This window comes from Struthio camelus, chromosome 12 (assembly GCF_040807025.1).
Source record: "Struthio camelus isolate bStrCam1 chromosome 12, bStrCam1.hap1, whole genome shotgun sequence".
Lineage (NCBI taxonomy): Eukaryota > Metazoa > Chordata > Aves > Struthioniformes > Struthionidae > Struthio > Struthio camelus.
In genome coordinates this window covers 2,099,735-2,116,608 of record NC_090953.1, presented here as the reverse complement: position 1 = coordinate 2,116,608, position 16,874 = coordinate 2,099,735, and the positions used below count along the sequence as shown (strand labels likewise).

The 16,874-nt window shown below is 62.5% G+C and overlaps 1 protein-coding gene across 8 annotated transcripts in view; it reads left to right on the top strand.

The window, feature by feature from the left end:
- Positions 1-393: 393 nt before the first annotated feature.
- CORO2B (coronin 2B) overlaps positions 394-16,874 on the top strand; it is a 41,821-nt gene continuing 25,340 nt past the window's right edge. Inside the window, exons 1-2 of one of the 8 annotated variants that reach the window (XM_068958512.1) lie at positions 1,021-1,224; positions 14,057-14,123. In XM_068958512.1, the coding sequence (XP_068814613.1) occupies positions 14,073-14,123 (51 nt within the window). In that variant the 5' untranslated portion in view covers positions 1,021-1,224; positions 14,057-14,072. Of the gene's footprint in view, positions 639-983; positions 1,225-5,303; positions 5,478-12,587; positions 12,746-14,056; positions 14,124-16,375; positions 16,502-16,874 lie in introns of those variants that run through there. The other 7 variants (XM_068958508.1, XM_068958511.1, XM_068958507.1 and 4 more) reach the window with 7 other exon arrangements.

Genomic DNA, 16,874 nt, shown 5'->3' with positions numbered 1-16,874 from the left:
ACAAAAAAAAAAAAAAAGAATCACGTATTAGATGCAATAAGACGTTTTGCAAAATTTTTTAAAATAGTGGCTAAGCTAAAAATTCTGAACAATTTTCACCGAATTGGAATAAAACCTGCAGGTACTGGAAGAAGTGCTAGCGCAGCCGCTCTTCTCACTAACGCGCGGAAGTTGCTGCAGTCCCGACCTTCACATGGGAGCGGGGCAGAAGAAAATGGAAAAGCAACTTATTTCCCCCGGCGTGGGCGGCGCTGCAGGGGGTAGGTTTATTGGGGCGCAGCCTGTGAACCATCTAGCGCTGAGGAACCAGCATTTATTTGTATTCCTGCGGGCAGAAGGGAACAATTGCGCTTCCAGCCTGCAAACCCTGGAACTCACTGGTCGCTACGAGGCCCGGGAGATCGGGGGCAAAGAGCGGCGTGCGGGGGATGCGCTGCCAGCACGGAGGGCAGCCCCTTGCTGCTTTGCTCCGGATGAGCCTGAATCCGACCCACGCAGCAAAAACCCACCCGCGGCGCAGAGCGCTGCTCCGACCAAGGGGGAAGGAGCTGCGGCATCAGCGCTTAGCGGGAGACATGGCTGCCTGGCGGCGGCTCAGCCCGTCTCGCCGAGGGCTCTCTCCTTCCATGCACGTCTTTGTAAGTGCTCAGCGCGGGCGCAGCCCGGAGCGAGGGGCAGGAGCCGGCGCGCTGCCGCCGCCGGCAGCGGGCTGGGATGCGCAGCAGGTGCCTGCCGGCCTCCGGCCGCCCGAAAGAGGAAGTTTGGCTTTCAAAGAGTTAAAAAATAAGATAAAAATTAAAAAAAAAAAAAAGCAAAAAAAAAAAAAACCCCAAACCAGCCTTTTTGCTCCTTGGAGCCGATTAGCAATTATTTCCTCGTCGCCTGCCCTACGCTGCGGCCTGGCGCCCCCGGCCGCCGCTGCCCCCGGCCCCCCCGGCCCGGCCCCGCCGCCGCCGCCCCGCCGGGCCCGGCTTAGCCCGCTGGCGCGGCCGAGGAGGCGGGCTGCTCCCCGCTCTTCCTGCAGCCACTGACGCCGATTCCTCTGCGGGGAGAAGCCGCCGCGGCTGCGCTCGCCCCGAGCCCTTCCCCGCCGTCTGGGGGGGGTCGGGAGGGGGGGGCTGTGCCTTTTTTTTTCCCCCCCCCCCCCCCCCCCCCCGCTTCCAGTTCCTGCTTTCTGGAGAGCTCGCTCACTTCTCCCCGAGTTTCTGCATGACTGTCACCAAGGTAAGGACCTGCCTGTCTCGCCCGCGCCCCCGGGACGTGCCACGAGCTGTCGGGGGCTCAGCCGCGCTGCGGCCCCGCTGCCCGCCCGGCGGGGCTGCTGCGGGGAGGGGGGGACGCCGGCCGGCCCCCTGCGCCCCCCCCCCCTCCACCTACCCCGGCAGCTTCTCGCATCTCCGAGTTGCTCCGTGCCCAGCTCCCGGCTCTGCTGCATTTTTAACCCTTTGGAGCAGCGGCGCGGGAGGGCCGGCAGCCAGGGCCCCCCCTGGCCCGGCGCCGGCAGCCAGAGCCCGCTAAGCCGCTTGGCCCGGCAGCTGCTGCCCGGTGTCCGCAGGTGGCGGCGGGCAAGGGGGGCCCGGACCCCCGCTTCCCCCTGCAAGCGATGCCGCCCGCACGGCGGGAGCGGCCGCGGCTCCCAAATCCTGCCGTTTCGCCCGCTGCCGGGGCTCTCCCGGACCCTAAAGCGGAGGCTGTGCTTTCGCAGGTGGCTGTCAGTGCTGCGCAGGGGACGGTGCTGCTCCCCGGAGACCGCTGCCCGTCCCCGCTTCCCGCGGCTCGGGGTGCCGGCGAGCCGAGCTCCGCAATCCCCCCTCGGCCCCGTCCTGCAGCGGGACAGGCCGGAGCGAAGCCGCCGGGGCGGCCCCGGAGCGGGCCCTGTCCGGGGGGGCCTGGGTCGCGCCGAGTTGGTTTCAGTGCTGCGGCTGCGTCCGGGGCGAAGGGGCTGCCTCGCAGGGCAGCAGCGGGACGCGGGCCCCGGAGCTGCCCAAGCTGGACCGATTTGGCCCAAACTCACCCGCTCGCCCCGTGTGCCCGGTTGGCGGCTGTGCAGGCGAGCTGACGAGCAAAGGTTTATACGTTGGGGCGAAGCAGCGATGTCCCCCGCTAGCGATCCCCTTGCAGAGCGGCAGGCCGCCTCGCGTGGGGCTGGTGCAGCCCCGGGGCTACGCTGGGTGGCTGGATGCATCCTGGCACGCTGCGATCGCCTCCGCAAGGGGCCAGAGAGCAGGTTTGCTTTCCCAGCAAACACAGGGCAAGAGCTCGGTTCCAGCAAGCCCAGTCCTGCGTGCAGCGAGGGTGCAGCAAACGGCCCGCCTAGCAGCCGGCGGACGAAGGGACTTGGCTTTCCCGGAGCTGGTCCGATATTAGAGGCCAAGCAAAGCCCTCGCCCATCGTTGCACGTGCACGACGCAGGTTCGGGGAGCCTGGCGCTGAATTAATCAGCGTGCGGCATCCAAGCACCCCGAGGGCAGCCGCCTGCGCGCACGTAGCAAACGGGAACGAAAACATCGTGGTTCTTCGCTGCGCCCAGAGACAAAAGGTGTTTGGGGAGGGAAGCCCCGGCGGTCACGGTGCAGCCGCCGTGCTCTGCTCGCCGCCTCTCGTGCCGGATGTCACCGACCTCCCGGTTCAGAGGTGGCACGGCACTGACACAAGCCTTGCACAGCCCGAGCGCTGGAGATGTTGCAGCTCCGGCCCGAGGAGCAGGAAGCCGAGCTCCAGGGCCGGGTTTGCTGGTGAAGAGGGTGCTGGGGATGAAGCGCTTCCCCCTAGCTTGCTCCTTAGCGAATAACTTGCGTATGGTCTGGTTTGGTCTTTTTGCTGAGCAGCCGCCAGCTTTTGCGTTTGCTGTTGTCTGTTTCTGGTGCACCTTGTGCTGCGTCGTGCTGTTGTGAAGCCTCTGCTGGCTGGACAAACGCATCAGTGCTTGTGCCTGAAAAAAGAGTGTTTCCAGCTCTTCTGGAGGTGGAGAGGGATTGAAGGAGTGACCCGGAACGTTAATCATGCTAAAAACCTGCAAACTTATTGATATTAAAGTGTCAGGTTTAACCCAGGCCGATTAATTTGTAGTGCTTGCTTACAGATTTTTTTTTCAGTGCAGATTTATTCAGTGTTAAATTGAGAAAGGCCTTGAGGTTGCAAGGAAAACATGCTTTGTAGTAAGATGAAGGACTCCTCTGTTTATTTTCAAGAAAATATATGTATATGATATATAAACTAAAAGGATCTATACCATGTGCACAGAGTATGCAATCATTAAAGCTCCGCAAAGCTCCAGTACCCCTTATTATATGCTATTTCCTGCAACATGGACTATCTTAACGCAAGCGAAAGGCAGCCCAAGCGCAGGGCCCTGAACCTGCTGTTGCGTCTGTGCCAGGATCCTGCCAGGCAAACCGAGACGCGGCCCTCGGCGCCGGGGTGGCTGACCCGCTCTGGCTAGGTGGTAGCGGTGCTCTCCTGCGGCAGGGTAAATGAGAGGGTTTCGGTGCGTTGCTCCACCGGCAAGGGGCAAGTCCTGGAGGACTTTGGGGTCCGTCACAGCCCATCCCAGGGCAGCTGTGGGGCCACTTTCAAGGTGTGCAAAGTTCAGCAGCAAGGGGTAGGGTCTGCAAACCTTGCAAGTCTTCCGGAACAACCTTTGTCTTTTGATGAAAACGGACTTGAAAATCGGGCTTAGAGCTATTTTAATGTGAGCCCGAAGCGTGGGCAGGCTGTCGGGCAGGTCGATCGGCAGGAAAGGCTCCTGCGTGGTGCCCGCGTGGGGAGGCAGCACGGGGGCAGAGACGTGCGCTGTCAATACGCAACACGAGCCGGTTTCATCGGCACCCGAGCCACCCGCGCCTCCCACGGCAGGGAAGCCAAATGAACGCAGCACGTCCCGACACCTCCTCCTTTTGGGGGAGTTTTCTACCGGGGAGGGAAGAGTTTAGTCAGGCTATAAATAGGATGGAGAAGAACGGATTGAAATGCAAGAAGAGCCCACGACTCACATTGAGGGATCTGCCCAACACCATGAAACTTCTCCTGGGGCTGGAAGCCGACCATCTCCTCTCTGTGTGGTCCTTCCACATCTCCGAAGGAGAAATCCCAGCAGAAGGAGCTCACGGGTCCCACCAAGAGCAACCTCAACTCACCTGCAAGCTCTGCCCTGGGGAGTCTTTCTCCAGGCTCTGCAATGAGGGTCAATGAAGGTGATGTCCTGCAGCTGGGAAGGTGCTGTGCAAGGGGGCAATTCACTCCTGGTGTAGCCCAGCCGGTCCCGTGGCATGGCCCGCAGCTGCTCTGTGGAGAGGAGGACTTTCATCTGGACAACCTGGCATCTCCATGCCGTGCTCATGCCAGAGCATGTTAAGATGTTTACTATTTCCTCCGCTTTGCAAAAGCAGTTGGAAATGAATCTTACTTTTCTTTCTGCTGGGCCGCAGAAACCGTCGCAGCTTTGCATTCGAGCCGGAGCAGCCCGCAGCCCTGCGAGCGGTGCCCGTGCTCCAGCTCCTGCTGCGCCTTGCCTCGCTCACGGGGGATGTACGCAGGGTGGGACAGGACCTCCTGGGTCGCCGGGGCTCATCTGCTGCTACCGAATCAAAGAGGAATCGATTAGGCGCAAGCGAGCGCGACTGGGTGGTGTCCGCTGTGTGCAAACGGGGGAAAAAGTCCAAATCCATTCTGTATGGTGGGGCTTGAAAAGGGTCTATGTTACAAAGCTAAGCGGATCGGCTCACGAAAACTGTACACACAAAGTACTTCTTCCTCGGAGGCAAAGCATGTGTCAGCAGCTATTTCCAGAGACCTTTTCCACCCCAAAGACATGCCTGTATTGAAGAGGGCAGAGGTGGCAGCCCGCGCGGTGGGCAGGCCGGTCACCCTGGCACTGATATTGGGCCGAAACGTCCAACGCCTGGGACCAGACACGCTTAGCCGAAAACTGCAGAAGGGAACTACGGCAGCTGCGCTGAGCAGGGCTGCGGGAAGCGGCCTTCGTCGGACTTGTGTGCTGCTTCGTCCGAAGCTGCCTGCTTGCCTGATGAAGCCAGGAGCAGCGATCAAACGCGCTACCGCTCCCATTTTGATTAAGTAGCGAAACGGCTCTAGAAACCCGAAGCTGGTTGTTCCACGAGCTGAGGCTGCCTGACAGGCGGAGGCCTCGCTGCCGATGGGAATTGCTCAGTGGCTGTGGCTTTCGGGGCTGCGGAGAGGCGTTCTTTGCCCTGCATTACTTTCTGTTTCTTATCAGCGAGCAGGAAGAGCACAAAGCCAGGCCTGATGGTTGGCAGATGATGCAAGGCTTGGGGGAGTGAAAAGCAAAGAGGGGGGCTAAGTCACGGATGTGAGTCACATGAAGGATAACACAAGCTTGGGGAAAGTGGCCAAACAGAGAGACTTAACCTCTGGTTGCAAATCGCGCGTGCAGCCGCCCGTATGGGATTGCAGACTCGGCTGGTTTCCCCCAAACCGCGAAGAGGAGCAAGTGGGAGGTGAGGAAGCGTGGGCCTGTGACGAGCGGGCTCGGTGCGAGCTCTCCGTGTCCGTTGGCGATCAAAAAGCTAATGGGATCTTTGGGGAGGTAAAAATGGGAACGCTCCGCCTGATCAGGAGGGTTTGATTTCCTTCGCGCTGGGTACCGAGGATGCAGCGCCGGGGAAATGGCTCATCTGGGGGCGAAAGGCTCAAGCAGGAGGGAAGGCTTAAAAACGCCCAGAGCCTGCGGCGTTGCAGTATCAGCAGCGTGAGACTGCGGATGTTCAAAGCCCGGGGGACGGTCGCGTGCGAGGGAAAGCTCGGGGTTATTTGTCTCCCGCAGACGGGCACGAGCACCAGGGCTGGCTCCCCAGGGCGCTCCTGGCTCCCACCGGGCCGCCGGAGACCTGGGGGTAATGGACCATGAGAACCACTCCCTGGGAGATGCTTAATTTGGGGAATACAGTTTTAAAATTCCTGGAGTTTTTTCTAAAAGCTGCAGTTCAGAAGAGGATGTGATTTGGGGAAGTCCTGTGGCTGGCATTAGGCTGAACGGTTTCCTCTGACTTTTTTATCTATTAATTGGTATTAGTCATGGAGCTATGCCGTCGAGATAGCGGCTCATCCTCTTAATTCAGTGGCCTGATGAAGGCAAAGCAAAAACCCAGGGAGGAAATTGCATCTATGGTCTGCTGTGGTCAGACCTGGTAAATAAATGACGCAGAGGAGTGCGTGATGCAGACGTGGGCAGAGGAGTTACTGCAGAAGCCCTTGGTGGGGAGGGGGCAGTTACAACGCGGATAATTCGGGCAGCGGCAGCTGGAAGCAACTTTTACAGCGAGTTGTGTTGTCCTTTGCACCCTCGGTAAGGGCAGATTTAAAGTGTCTGGGGCAAACGTTGATCCCATGGAAAAGTTGATACTGTTTCAATCAGTGCAAAGCTTGATTGAAGGTACCAGACCGTGTTATCACGCAAAATGGCTTTACAAAAAATATAAGTCAAGCTCAGCTTGACTTCATTTCTGAAGAAATTGCTACATTTGATGAAGTCTTCTCTATGCGTTTCCCTAAAAAATGAATTTGGTGAAGTACTATGCATGCTCTGATGACTGGAAAACAGCTCCAGATAATATTACTAAAACTCGTGTTAAAGGGATTGGGCGCAGGCGAACCAACACATCTAGAAAATAGATGAATGGCAATTATCGTCGCATGGTGCATTGCCAATGGGGTTCAGAGCCACCGGCCCCTTTTATCCCACGTGCCCAGCCACGGTCTGGGTTCAGAAGCACGACCGATAAAAACCGGCTGAAGCAAGAATTGACAAAGCGGTAAATAATGATGGGAAGGGGGTGATGAGATGGGGATTGCATCTGGTGGATGGAGCATCCTTGTGCAACAGGGCTCTGCACCGGGCTGGGAGCAGAGCCGGGCGCCTGGGAACGAGGGACGGCGCCGGACCAGGAGCGGGTGCTGCCGACGAGCACCCCCGGCACAGCACCGCCGTTACCCCTTTTCTCCAAGGCTGTTATTTGCAGGGTGTCCGCCCTTGGTGGCTCTTGGGCCCGGAGCGGGGTGCTAGCGATGCCCGAGCCCTGCTCCGGGCAGGCTTGGCAGCGCGGGCGCCCGAGACGAGAGCTGAAGCTCCCGAGCCGCTCTCTTGTCCATCGGAGCTCCCAAATTCCTGGGGCTCGCTGCTGTTTGGGCAGACTTTGTTCCCAAATAAGTAATTGTTCGAGCCGGATTCAGGCCGTCGGTCTGAGGCAGGTGTTTCTGCGCTGGTGAGTCTTTCGGACGAGCCTTTTTGCAGCGCGCGGTCTGCCGCGATCATCTAAATGGAGGCGTTGCAACAACTGGAAGGGGTAATAAGATCGCTTTAGTTACCAGCTGTATGAAGAGGAAAACAAGGCTGTCCATATTGAATGGCTAATAAAGTGCAAAACAAGTCCTGCTTTCTTAAACAGTGCCAATGTTCGCTCCTCCCCAGCTCTGGTGGGATTGCTGGGGCCGGGAACAGGCACAGCGGGCTGCTTTGAGTCTAAACATGGAAGCTCCCCATTTCAAAAAGTATTACTCTCATCAAAGGCAACTTATCTGGCCTGTGGTTTTTTAGAGGGTTTTAGTTCTGATTCAGTGCAGCATTAGTCTGGTGCTTCAATACTGGCCACTCGCAGCTCGTAGGCTCGCTGGGTGCTGTAATTCATACTGTGCAAAATGCAGTGCCGGGTCACTTTTCCCCCCTGCCCCCCCCCCCTTTCTTCGTTTCATGGAAATTTTATCAAATGATGAATTGTTCAATTCATTACCCAGCTAGCAGACAGCTCGAAGACGTCGGATTCTGGATTCCTATCTCCCGAGTCAGTGCGTAATTGCCGAAATCTGGCAACAGGCAAAATCTACGTGACGGAGCCAGCTGCTCGAGTCCCCCACGGATCTGTGAATCGCATCTTTCACTGGCTGGAAGCGGCCCAGCCGAGAGCTGGGCTCCGTAAATCCGCCGCTCCTTTGTTCGCCGCCAGGCTCCTTGCAGAGCGACCCCGCGGCAGCTCCCCGCCGAGGCAAACGGGGCCGCAGGGCCTCCAGCGCCGCCGGGGCCGCGGGAGCGGGCGGCCCGGGAAGGCGCTGCCGGTCCGGGGCGAGCCTGGGGAAAGCCGGCGCTGGCACGTCGGGCGACTCCTCCGCCGGGTTTAGCGAGAAATTGGGCTCAACCCCGGAGACCCGAGCCCGGCCGACGGCGGGCGTGCGGGTTTCGGATGCGGCGCGGCGGAAAATCCCGCGCCGGGGCGGCCGAGCGGCCTCGACGGCTCCCGCCGGGCGACAGCCGCTTTCTTCCGGAGATGCCGGCGACCTGCTGCGTGCGTCCCTCGGCCAAGCTGTCGGGCCGTATGGAGAACCCCTCGCCCACCTCCTGCTCCGAAGGGCCGATAACTGCACCGCTGCAGCCAAAAAAGCCCCGCGGAGCAGCCGGCCGGGCGCGCGGCCAGCGCAGCCGCTGCCTCTCGGGGACTTTCTCACCGGCAACGTCCCGCGGTGGCGGCGGGCCTATGCCGCCGCTGCTTTTTGGGAAGGGGCAGGACCCAAAGGGCAGGTTCCCGGGGCCGGATGGGGCCTGGGGCTGGCGCCGGCGCGATGCGCAGACGGGGGTCACACGCCGGCCGTGCCCTCCCCTCCGGACGGGCCGGGTCGGGGTGGCCCGAGCACATCTGGCCCGGCCTGGCTTCGCGCTGCTGCAAAGCTCCTTGCTGCCAGCGCGCACAATGGTTGCTATAAATTCCCCGGGGAATAATAGCGGCTCTGTGAGCGCGGCGGGAGCCTCGCCGCGTGCCGGCTCGGGAGCGCGCGGGCCCTGCCGTGACAGGCGCCGCAGCCAGGAGCGCCGCGGCCCCCCGGGGCGCTCGCCCCGCCGGGATGCTCGCCCGGCCGCGCCGGGCGCCTGGGGCCAACGAGGGCTTGTTCGGCCCGAGCTGTGAAATCCCGGTCGCCCGTTTGCGGAGCGGCGCGGTGCCGGCGGTTCGGGGCCGTCTGCTGCCGCTTCACCCCGCCGTCTCCCTTTGGCGGCTTAAAACACGCTGCGCCTGTCGCCTGCTCTCGCGGGGCTCCCCGAACCCCCCGAGCGGCGGCGCCGAGGGGGCCCAAAGCGCCCGCGAATTCCCGGTCGCAGCAAGGCGTGGGGAGTTAGCTGCGCGCGGGTGCGCTGGCGCCGGCGTGCGGCGCCGGCACCCGGGGGCACGACGGCACCCGCCTCTCTCGCCGCGTGCTGCTCCCCGGACTCGGCCGCCGCGCGTTCCCCTGCCGCGGCGTCTTGCGGGAACCGCCTGGCTTGCACGAGGTTGAGCAGAAGGAGCCAAAGCTCGTTCCTCCTCCGGGACGGCGGATGGACGGCGGCGTTTTGCAAGCGCGAGGTGGCCCGGACGGCTGCGGCGGAGGCCACCGCTGCCGCCGCAACACGCGTCTCCCTTTCTTGCGGGGGCGAGGAGCGCGCACGCTTCTTTTTGATTAAGATGGGCGTTTTGCAGCTGTGTGGCAGCCGCATCGCTGGTCTCGCAGCAGCTGCCGCGCGGGCAGAAGCCGCCCCGCCGCCCGCTTTTACTTGCAGTTTTTACTTGCAGCTGCTGTGATTCCCCCCCCCCCCCAAACCGCTTCTCCAGCAAACAACTTTGTCGAAGGGGCCGATTCGCGTTCCCGCCGCTCGGCCGGTTTGCACCAGGCGTCGACATCTGTAGAAACGCTGAGTCCTGTTGAATACGTGGCCGGAGCGCTAAAAGCACGCGAACATTGCCGCTGTGAGCGCAGGCGAGTCCGCGCGGCCCGGGCGACGCTGGCGGAGGCTCCTGCTCGGTCCCCGGCGGGTTTATAGCTCCGGGGCAGGGTGCTGCAAAACCCTGGCGGAGGGAGCAGCTGCCACAACTGCACCAAGCGCAGAGACACCTGTTTTTATGGCGTTACGTGCTGAAATGCAAGCAGAAGGAAACGAGGGGAAAGGCAAGAGTCAAGGCTCTGGCAGGCGCAGTAGAGAGGAAGGGACGCGAAGGACGAGCGCGGCCGCGGGAGCCGGGCTGGGGAGGACGACCCGCGGGAACGCGCCGCCCAGCACCGCGGGAACGCGGCCCCAGGGGCCTGGGCGCTTCGGGCGTCCCTTGCCCCGGGAAGGCGCCGGGGCGCTGAGGCCGTTCGCCCCGTCCCGGCGCCTTTGCGGCTGGCGGGGAGCAGTTTGTCCCCTGCTGCGGCTCTGCGCGGGTGACCTTCCCCTTGGTGCTCCGCGTCGCCGGCACGTCCCAGCGCTGGCCGGGGAGCGGACTTCTGAGGCTTGAAACATTCTGTTTTTCTTCTTGATGGAGGTTTTTTTTTTTTCTTCTTCCTCTCTTTTGGAAACAGTTTTGCCCCCAGCTGGGACAAACTTCCAAAAAAGCCGTGCGATGCTGTAGGCTGTGCAGGACCACAGCCGTGAGCCCTGGCGACGGGGAGGGCTCTCGGCGCGGGGCGCGCAGCTTGCTCCGACGCAGCCCCATCCGCCCCGCAGCCCGGGCACCCGCCGGCACCGCCACCTCTCCCGGGAGCGTGTCGGGGCCGTCCTGCCGGGAGCTTTGGGCAGAAAACACCAGCGATGGAGACGTGTCTGACCGATGCACTATTAATATTTTAGAGAGCGGAGGGAGAACTCTATTTACCGGTACAAATGGTTTCAAATAAGCTTCGGTGATTCATGTCCCATAGAAACCTCGGTCTTAGTAAGGATTTTTTCAGGCTGCCACAAAAGTCAGGAAGCATTAATGCTCCCAGAAGTCCTTTTTGCCCATTTTTTTTACCCTCAGCTGGCCCAAGCCCACGGCCGGGGTCTCCCCGAGCGGCTTCTCACCTACGGGGGCTGGCAGAGCCCCTTCTCCCACCTTCCCCCAGCCATTTAAAGCCTGCGCGCGTGTGGGCTTTTCACCTCTCTGTACTTAAAAAAGCAGGTGAGCTTAGGAGGGGCTGCAGCTCCGGCCTCCTCCCATCGGCGCCTTCCTCTTGCTTGCTAGGGAGCCCCGCTTATTATTCCTACAACTGCTGGATCCAGGCTGGAGAACGCTGCTGTAATCAAGTCTCCTGCCTCAGTCGCCTTGCCGATGTGCGTCACGGTTTGCGGATGCTGATAGGCGCGAACGTTCACGGAGCGGTGCCTGCTTCTGTTACCCGCTCGTCTAAATGCAGGAAAAGAGACTTTTTCCCCCTCCGCGTTTCCTGCGAACCTCTCAAGCTGAGAACAAGCGTGCAATGTTTTTGCCCCAAAGGAAACGTTATTCCAAGAAGCTGCAGGCGCTGCGCGAGGAGGGCAAAATCCCGTGGTGGGTGCCAAGGAGCCCGGGCAGCCCCGGGCCCCTGGAGAGCCTGGCCGTACGGCCGCTCTCCGTCGCCTCTGTGCTTCTGCTGGCTCCGGGGGTGGGATGGGGGCGGGAAGCAGAGTGGGAGGAAAACTGTGCTTGTTTACCTACTTTATGGACAAGCATGAGACTTGCATTTTTTCGCAGCCGGTGGGCCTGGGAGATCCGCAGGGGTTTGTTTTCCTGCCCCCAGAAGGAGTCCTGGGAGGAAAACAGGCCAAAACGGGTCCCCCGCGCTCACGGAAAGCGCCGCAGCGGCGCGCGGAGCCGGAGCAACGCGGGCGGCCGAGGAGCGGTCCCGGGGCCGGGAGCGCGGTGGCATCCCCGCCGCCGGCCCCGCGCCGCCTCCATCCGGAGCCTCGTCCCCGCCGCCTGGGAAGGGGACCGGCTCTTCCCGCGCAGCCGGCGCTCGCTGGAAAGAGGAAATTATTGAAAAGTTAAACTCAGGGGAAATCCCAGGCACTTCCTTCCCGGCTGGACAAAACTCAAACTGGCAAATATCTTTTCGGAAATGTTCCTCTGTCTCATATCCCTTTGTGCAGACCGTGTTAACGGGATTAATACTTGTAGCACGAGTCCAATGCTCTTTACAAGCCGGATAAACACGAAGCTCTCGTTGCCTCTCTTCCCTCGTCTCTACGCTAAGGACGAGTGACTTGCCCGCGTCCCCGGGCCGGCTGGCATCGCCCCACCGGCAATAGCGTCGTAAATCCAAAAATAGCGTCGTTCTCCGGCCCCGCTCACGCGGTCTTTGTGGACCCTTTCTTGCAGCGCCTGCCTCGCGCCGGGGCGAATCCAGCGGCTGTCGCGCCTGCGTCCGGTTTTGGTGGCGTGACCGTGGCCACCGGGTTTCAGAGCATCCCGAAACGCGGCTCCCGCAGCTGACCTCCACCGCCAGGGCTCAGGTGGGGACCGGCCCCTGGCACGCCGAGCCAGCTGGAGGAGCATCTCAGCTGAGAACGGGGCAACTCAGCACAGTCGCCTCCGGCGGAGGGTATCTTCCCCCCACCCAGGGAAGGATGCGCGGTCCCTGGGCGGCGGTGGGGACCGCGGTCCCTTACGCCGCGGTCACCCAGGCGGCAGCATCCGGCCGTGGGAAGCGCGGGCAGCATCCCGCCGCGGCGGACGTCCTACAAACCCGGCCGTCTCCATCGGCCAAGCCTGCTGTGCAGGGACGCGGCTTTCTTTATTTTCTTTTCACGGCGCGGTGTGCCTGGGTCCCGCGGTACGGGGAGGCCGAGCGCTTTGCAGCCGGGAGCCCCCGGAGGCGGGGGAGCCGAGGGAGGAGCCTCCTCTCCGGAGAAGGCCTCCATCCTCCGCAAGGCAAATGAAAGGATGCTGCTTGCCAGCTGCCGCTGCCGCTGCAAAGGAGGCTTTTCTGGAGGAGGAAATTGTGGCAGACGGTAGAGCAAACGCGGGAGGGAAAGGTAAGTGCAAATTGGCTTCTGCCTCACCCAGGGCCGTTGCTTCGCTGCAGCTTTCTCCTTCAGACAACCTTGCCGGGGGGATGAGCTCCCAGCGCCGCCAGACGCCCGGGAGCTGCTGCTTCCCTGTGGCTCCGCCAGCTCCCCGGTGTCCCCCGACGCTGGACGCCGAAAGCAGCCCGCTGGCTGCACCGCGCCGCTCCCGCCGCTGGGCCGTCAGCCAGGCGCACGCGCAGGGGGAGCCGCTCTTCCCGCTGTCGCCTCCTTTCCCCGTTTCTTTCATTTTTGGTTGCTTTTCGTCTGCCACTTGGTAACGTTTTTCTCACCTCTGAGGAGGCAAGGGGAGGCTGCCAGGAGCGCTGCCGCTTGCTGTGGGGTTTGGGGTCTCCGAAGCGGTGCCAAGAGCTGCTCCAGGGGCTCTCCCTGCCTCTTCCGGGCTCCAAGGACGGGCCGCGTGCAACGAGCTGCTGGGGATGGGGAAAACGGGGCTCGTCCTCGCCGGTGCGGAAACGCGTCGGCCAGTCGTGGCTCCGGCGCTGCGTGCCTGCAGCAGACGGTGCAACCAGGCAGCTTGCGCCAGCGCTCGGCTCGCCGCGAGGCCGGCGAGGGGCTCCCGGGGCGGGGGGGGGGGCCTGTCGCAGGGCCGTTCGCAACCCACCCTGCAAAAACCATGCGGTTGCTTATCACCCTTCAGCTGATAGCGGGGGGGGGGGGGTGGTGAAAGCCCTATCAGCACCAGGAATTACCCTTCTCCCGAGGAGGAGAGTCCTTCCCCCCTTCCGAACCCCACCTTCTCCTTGCCCTCCGCCAAGGGAAGTTACTCTTAACGCACTTCTTCCCCTCTAACTTCCCCAGGCAGGCGGCACGTGCTTTTGCAGCTCTGCCGGCCGTCGCCGAGGTGCTGATGCGCGCGGGCGTCCCCTCGCCGGCAGGGGATGCTGCGCCCGGGGGCTTGCTCTTCGCCCCTTCCCCGTCTGCGCTCATCAGCGGCACGAGCACGCCGGGCGCGCGGCGGGGGTGGCGAGGGGACGCGCTCGCTAAGCTGCCTCAATCCGGGCGCGCTGTAATTGTACTAAAAAGCCGCCGTTGCGGCGGCTGCCCGTCAGCAGGGCGGACGTGGGAGCGACCGCTGGCTGCCGGCAGGGCTCGGGCAGCTGGCCGCGGCCCCGGGCGCGACGGAGGGCCCAGCTAACGCCGAAGGCGCCCGCCAGCGATGCCGCGGGCCGGCGGCAGGACGGGTCGGCGTGCGTTGGCTTTTCCGAGCTTTTCCCCGGGGCGGTGCATTGAATGCTTTTGCTTTCCCTCTCTGCACAGAGCTGTTGTCGAGTCAATGAGGGACCTGCGCAAGTGTAGCGCGGCGGGAAGCACGCCCAGCAGCCTGGTGAGTGTCCCGCGCGGGGGCCGCGGCCCGCAGAGACGCGGGCGCAGCAGCCGAGGCTGACGGCCGTGGCGGCGCGGCCGCCGTCGGGCTGCTCTAAAGGGCCCTTCGCGCAGCGGAGGAACTGCCGAAATCGCGCGGGGGGACTCGGCGTTTTCCCAGCCCTCCTGCTTTGACGGGCAAGTTAGGGCTGCGAACGCAAGCGCTGCGCCCCGGCCCCGAATCGCGGCGTTCCCCCCGCCTGGCAGGGGCTCACTGGCGTCGGCCCACCCCGAGCCTGTTGCTCTGGGTGGCGGGATTGTTATTAAAATGAGGAACGGGATGTGCCTCCACGTTAAATCTCGCTGAGCCTCGTTAGCGTGAAAGCCATTAATGTGAACAAAAGCCGTTTTCAAGGTTGAATTGAGAAGCATCAGAGCATTAGCGTGCTGAAGAGATTAAAATCAGCACTTGTTTGGCTCTAATCTCCTGAGCATGGAACAATAAGCATTTGATGACTAATTTTGGCCCGTCTGGGTATCTTCTCAAAATATAGCTGTTGGATTTCAAGCGTTTCCTTGGGGAAGGGCTTGCAGCAGCCGAGGTCCGGCGCTAGGCGCTCTGCTGGCGTGCAAGCCGTGCACGGCCCGGCCGGGGCGCCCGAACGCGACGGACCCCACCGGAGCCCTGCTGCCGAGAAACCCGTGCAGAAATCGGGCACAGACGTTTTTCTGGGAAAAACAGGCAGTCGGTGATGCTGGCGCGTCGAACCCGTGGGCGAGGAGCGGGGAGGCAGGAGGGTTTCTTTCCCCGGGGCTATGTGGCCGGAAGCATCCGGCGTGCTGGGAGAGCCCCAGCAGCCGGCAGGGACCACACGTGTGCCGGCGACAAGTTCTCGCTGCGGCAGGAGCCTCCAAGCCGCAGCCTTTTGCTCAAGCAAAGCGCTGCGGGATGGCGCGGGGCTCGGGGGCGGCGCGGGTCCGTCCCGCGGCGACAGCTCCGGCGGTGCCGGCTCCGCTCGCCCGCAGCCTTTGCCCTCTCGCATGCATCTCGTACGAGCCGCGTTGGTGTTTTTGCCCCCGGCCGTGCCCCACATGGGAGCCGTGATGCGCGTCCCCGGGGCAGGGGGAGGCGGGACGTGGCAGCGCTGCATTTCCGAGAAACAAAGCGGCGTCTTTGTTTCGGAGCTGCCAAGAGCAGGCTGTTATCTGCTGCCTGTTGCAGACGAAGCAGCAGCACTTTTTTTGCCCGGCGATGTTTCCATTTTGCCGGAATGGCCGATCGATCCTGCAAATGTCAAACTGGAGCCCCGCCGACCTTCCGGATGGAAAATAATCCCCCCCCGCGCATCCCGCGCCGTCGACGCTTTAGCTCTGCCTCGGGGAGCGGGGAGGAAGAGCAGCCCCGTGCGAACCCTGCGGGGCCGGAACCGCTGCGCCGGCAGCCCGGGCGGAGGGAGAGCTCCCCGTTTGCCGGGGAGGGCGGCCCCGCGCCGCTCGCGCCGGGACGGCGACGCCAGCGAGGGGGGAAAAACCCCGGCTTGGGAAAGACGCGGTCTGCTGGATCCCTGCCCAGATCCCCCCGCCTCCCCCAGCCCGAAAGCCCCAGGTTTGCTAGGTGGAAAGCGGTGCTCGGTTTTCCTGGCTGCGGCGGTGCCGGCGGAGCAGCTGCAAGGCGGGAGCCACCTCTCCGAAAGCTCTCGCGCCCCAGGCAGGTTAAAAGCTGCTATTTATAGGATCTATCGCTACCGAAGGGAGCGCAGCCCGCTTTCCTGCGTAGCCGCACGTTGCGGCCTCGCGGGCTCTTCTTTCTGCAAGCTCGCTCTCCCAACGGCTGTTGCCAAGGCTGCCGAGCCTTGCAAAGACGCATTCAAAAATAAACACATTGAGAGGAGAGCTGCGTCCCGCTGCTGCCGGGGAGGGAAAGGCAGGAGCTGCCAGGCCGTCAGGAAGGAGTCCAAGCGGGGGGCCGGGCTCGCGGCGCGGTCCCTTTCGCTGGGCGAGCCCGCGAGGTCCCTTCGGACGAAGCAGCGGAAAGGGGGCCGAAGTCCCAGAGGTTTCCGTCTTGCCCCGTCCCGGGGCTGCGCCCCTCGAGCGCCGCAGCAGCGCAAAGCTCGCAGCGGGCCTCGAAACGCTGGCGCGGAGCCGGGGCAATTTCGCGGCCGCGTGTCGCGCGAGGTCGAACGCTGATGCTGGACGGCGTGCTTGGGGACGTGATTTATTGTTGTCGCCTCACTTCAGCGTTTCACAGCGCTCCCGTTTTTCGTTTAAGGCCTGCTCGACTGAAAACGGAGGAGGAGTTTTGTAATGAAACTGGAGTGCAGGAATAATGCAGCAAGAGAACGAATCTCGGAAACGGTGGCACATCAGCCCGGTTCTCGGAGACGGATGAAAACGATCCCAGTAAATCAATAGTGTTTTTTTAAATATCTCTGAGCGAGCGAGGTGATGGAAGAATAAAATCCCCGGTGGGGAAACGGCCAAGCCGGCGGGCTCACCGGCGTCCCTTAATTGTACCCCATCCCGAGCGCAAGGCTTTTTCAGCCCTGCGGGATGCCTGGCTGCCCCCTTCCACGGGGCGAAAGCGCCGCCGCGGGCTAACGAAGGCTGCAGGGCGGCAAGCGCCGCGCCGGGCTAACGAAGGCTGCAGGGCGGCGCGGCCCGGGCCGGCCACGTTGCGTGGGATTTTCGCACGTCGCGGTTGGGGGAAGCAGGGTAATTGCACATTTTCCTTTTTTTCTCTGTTTGGAGCTGAGGGAAGTATATTTGGGGGGGG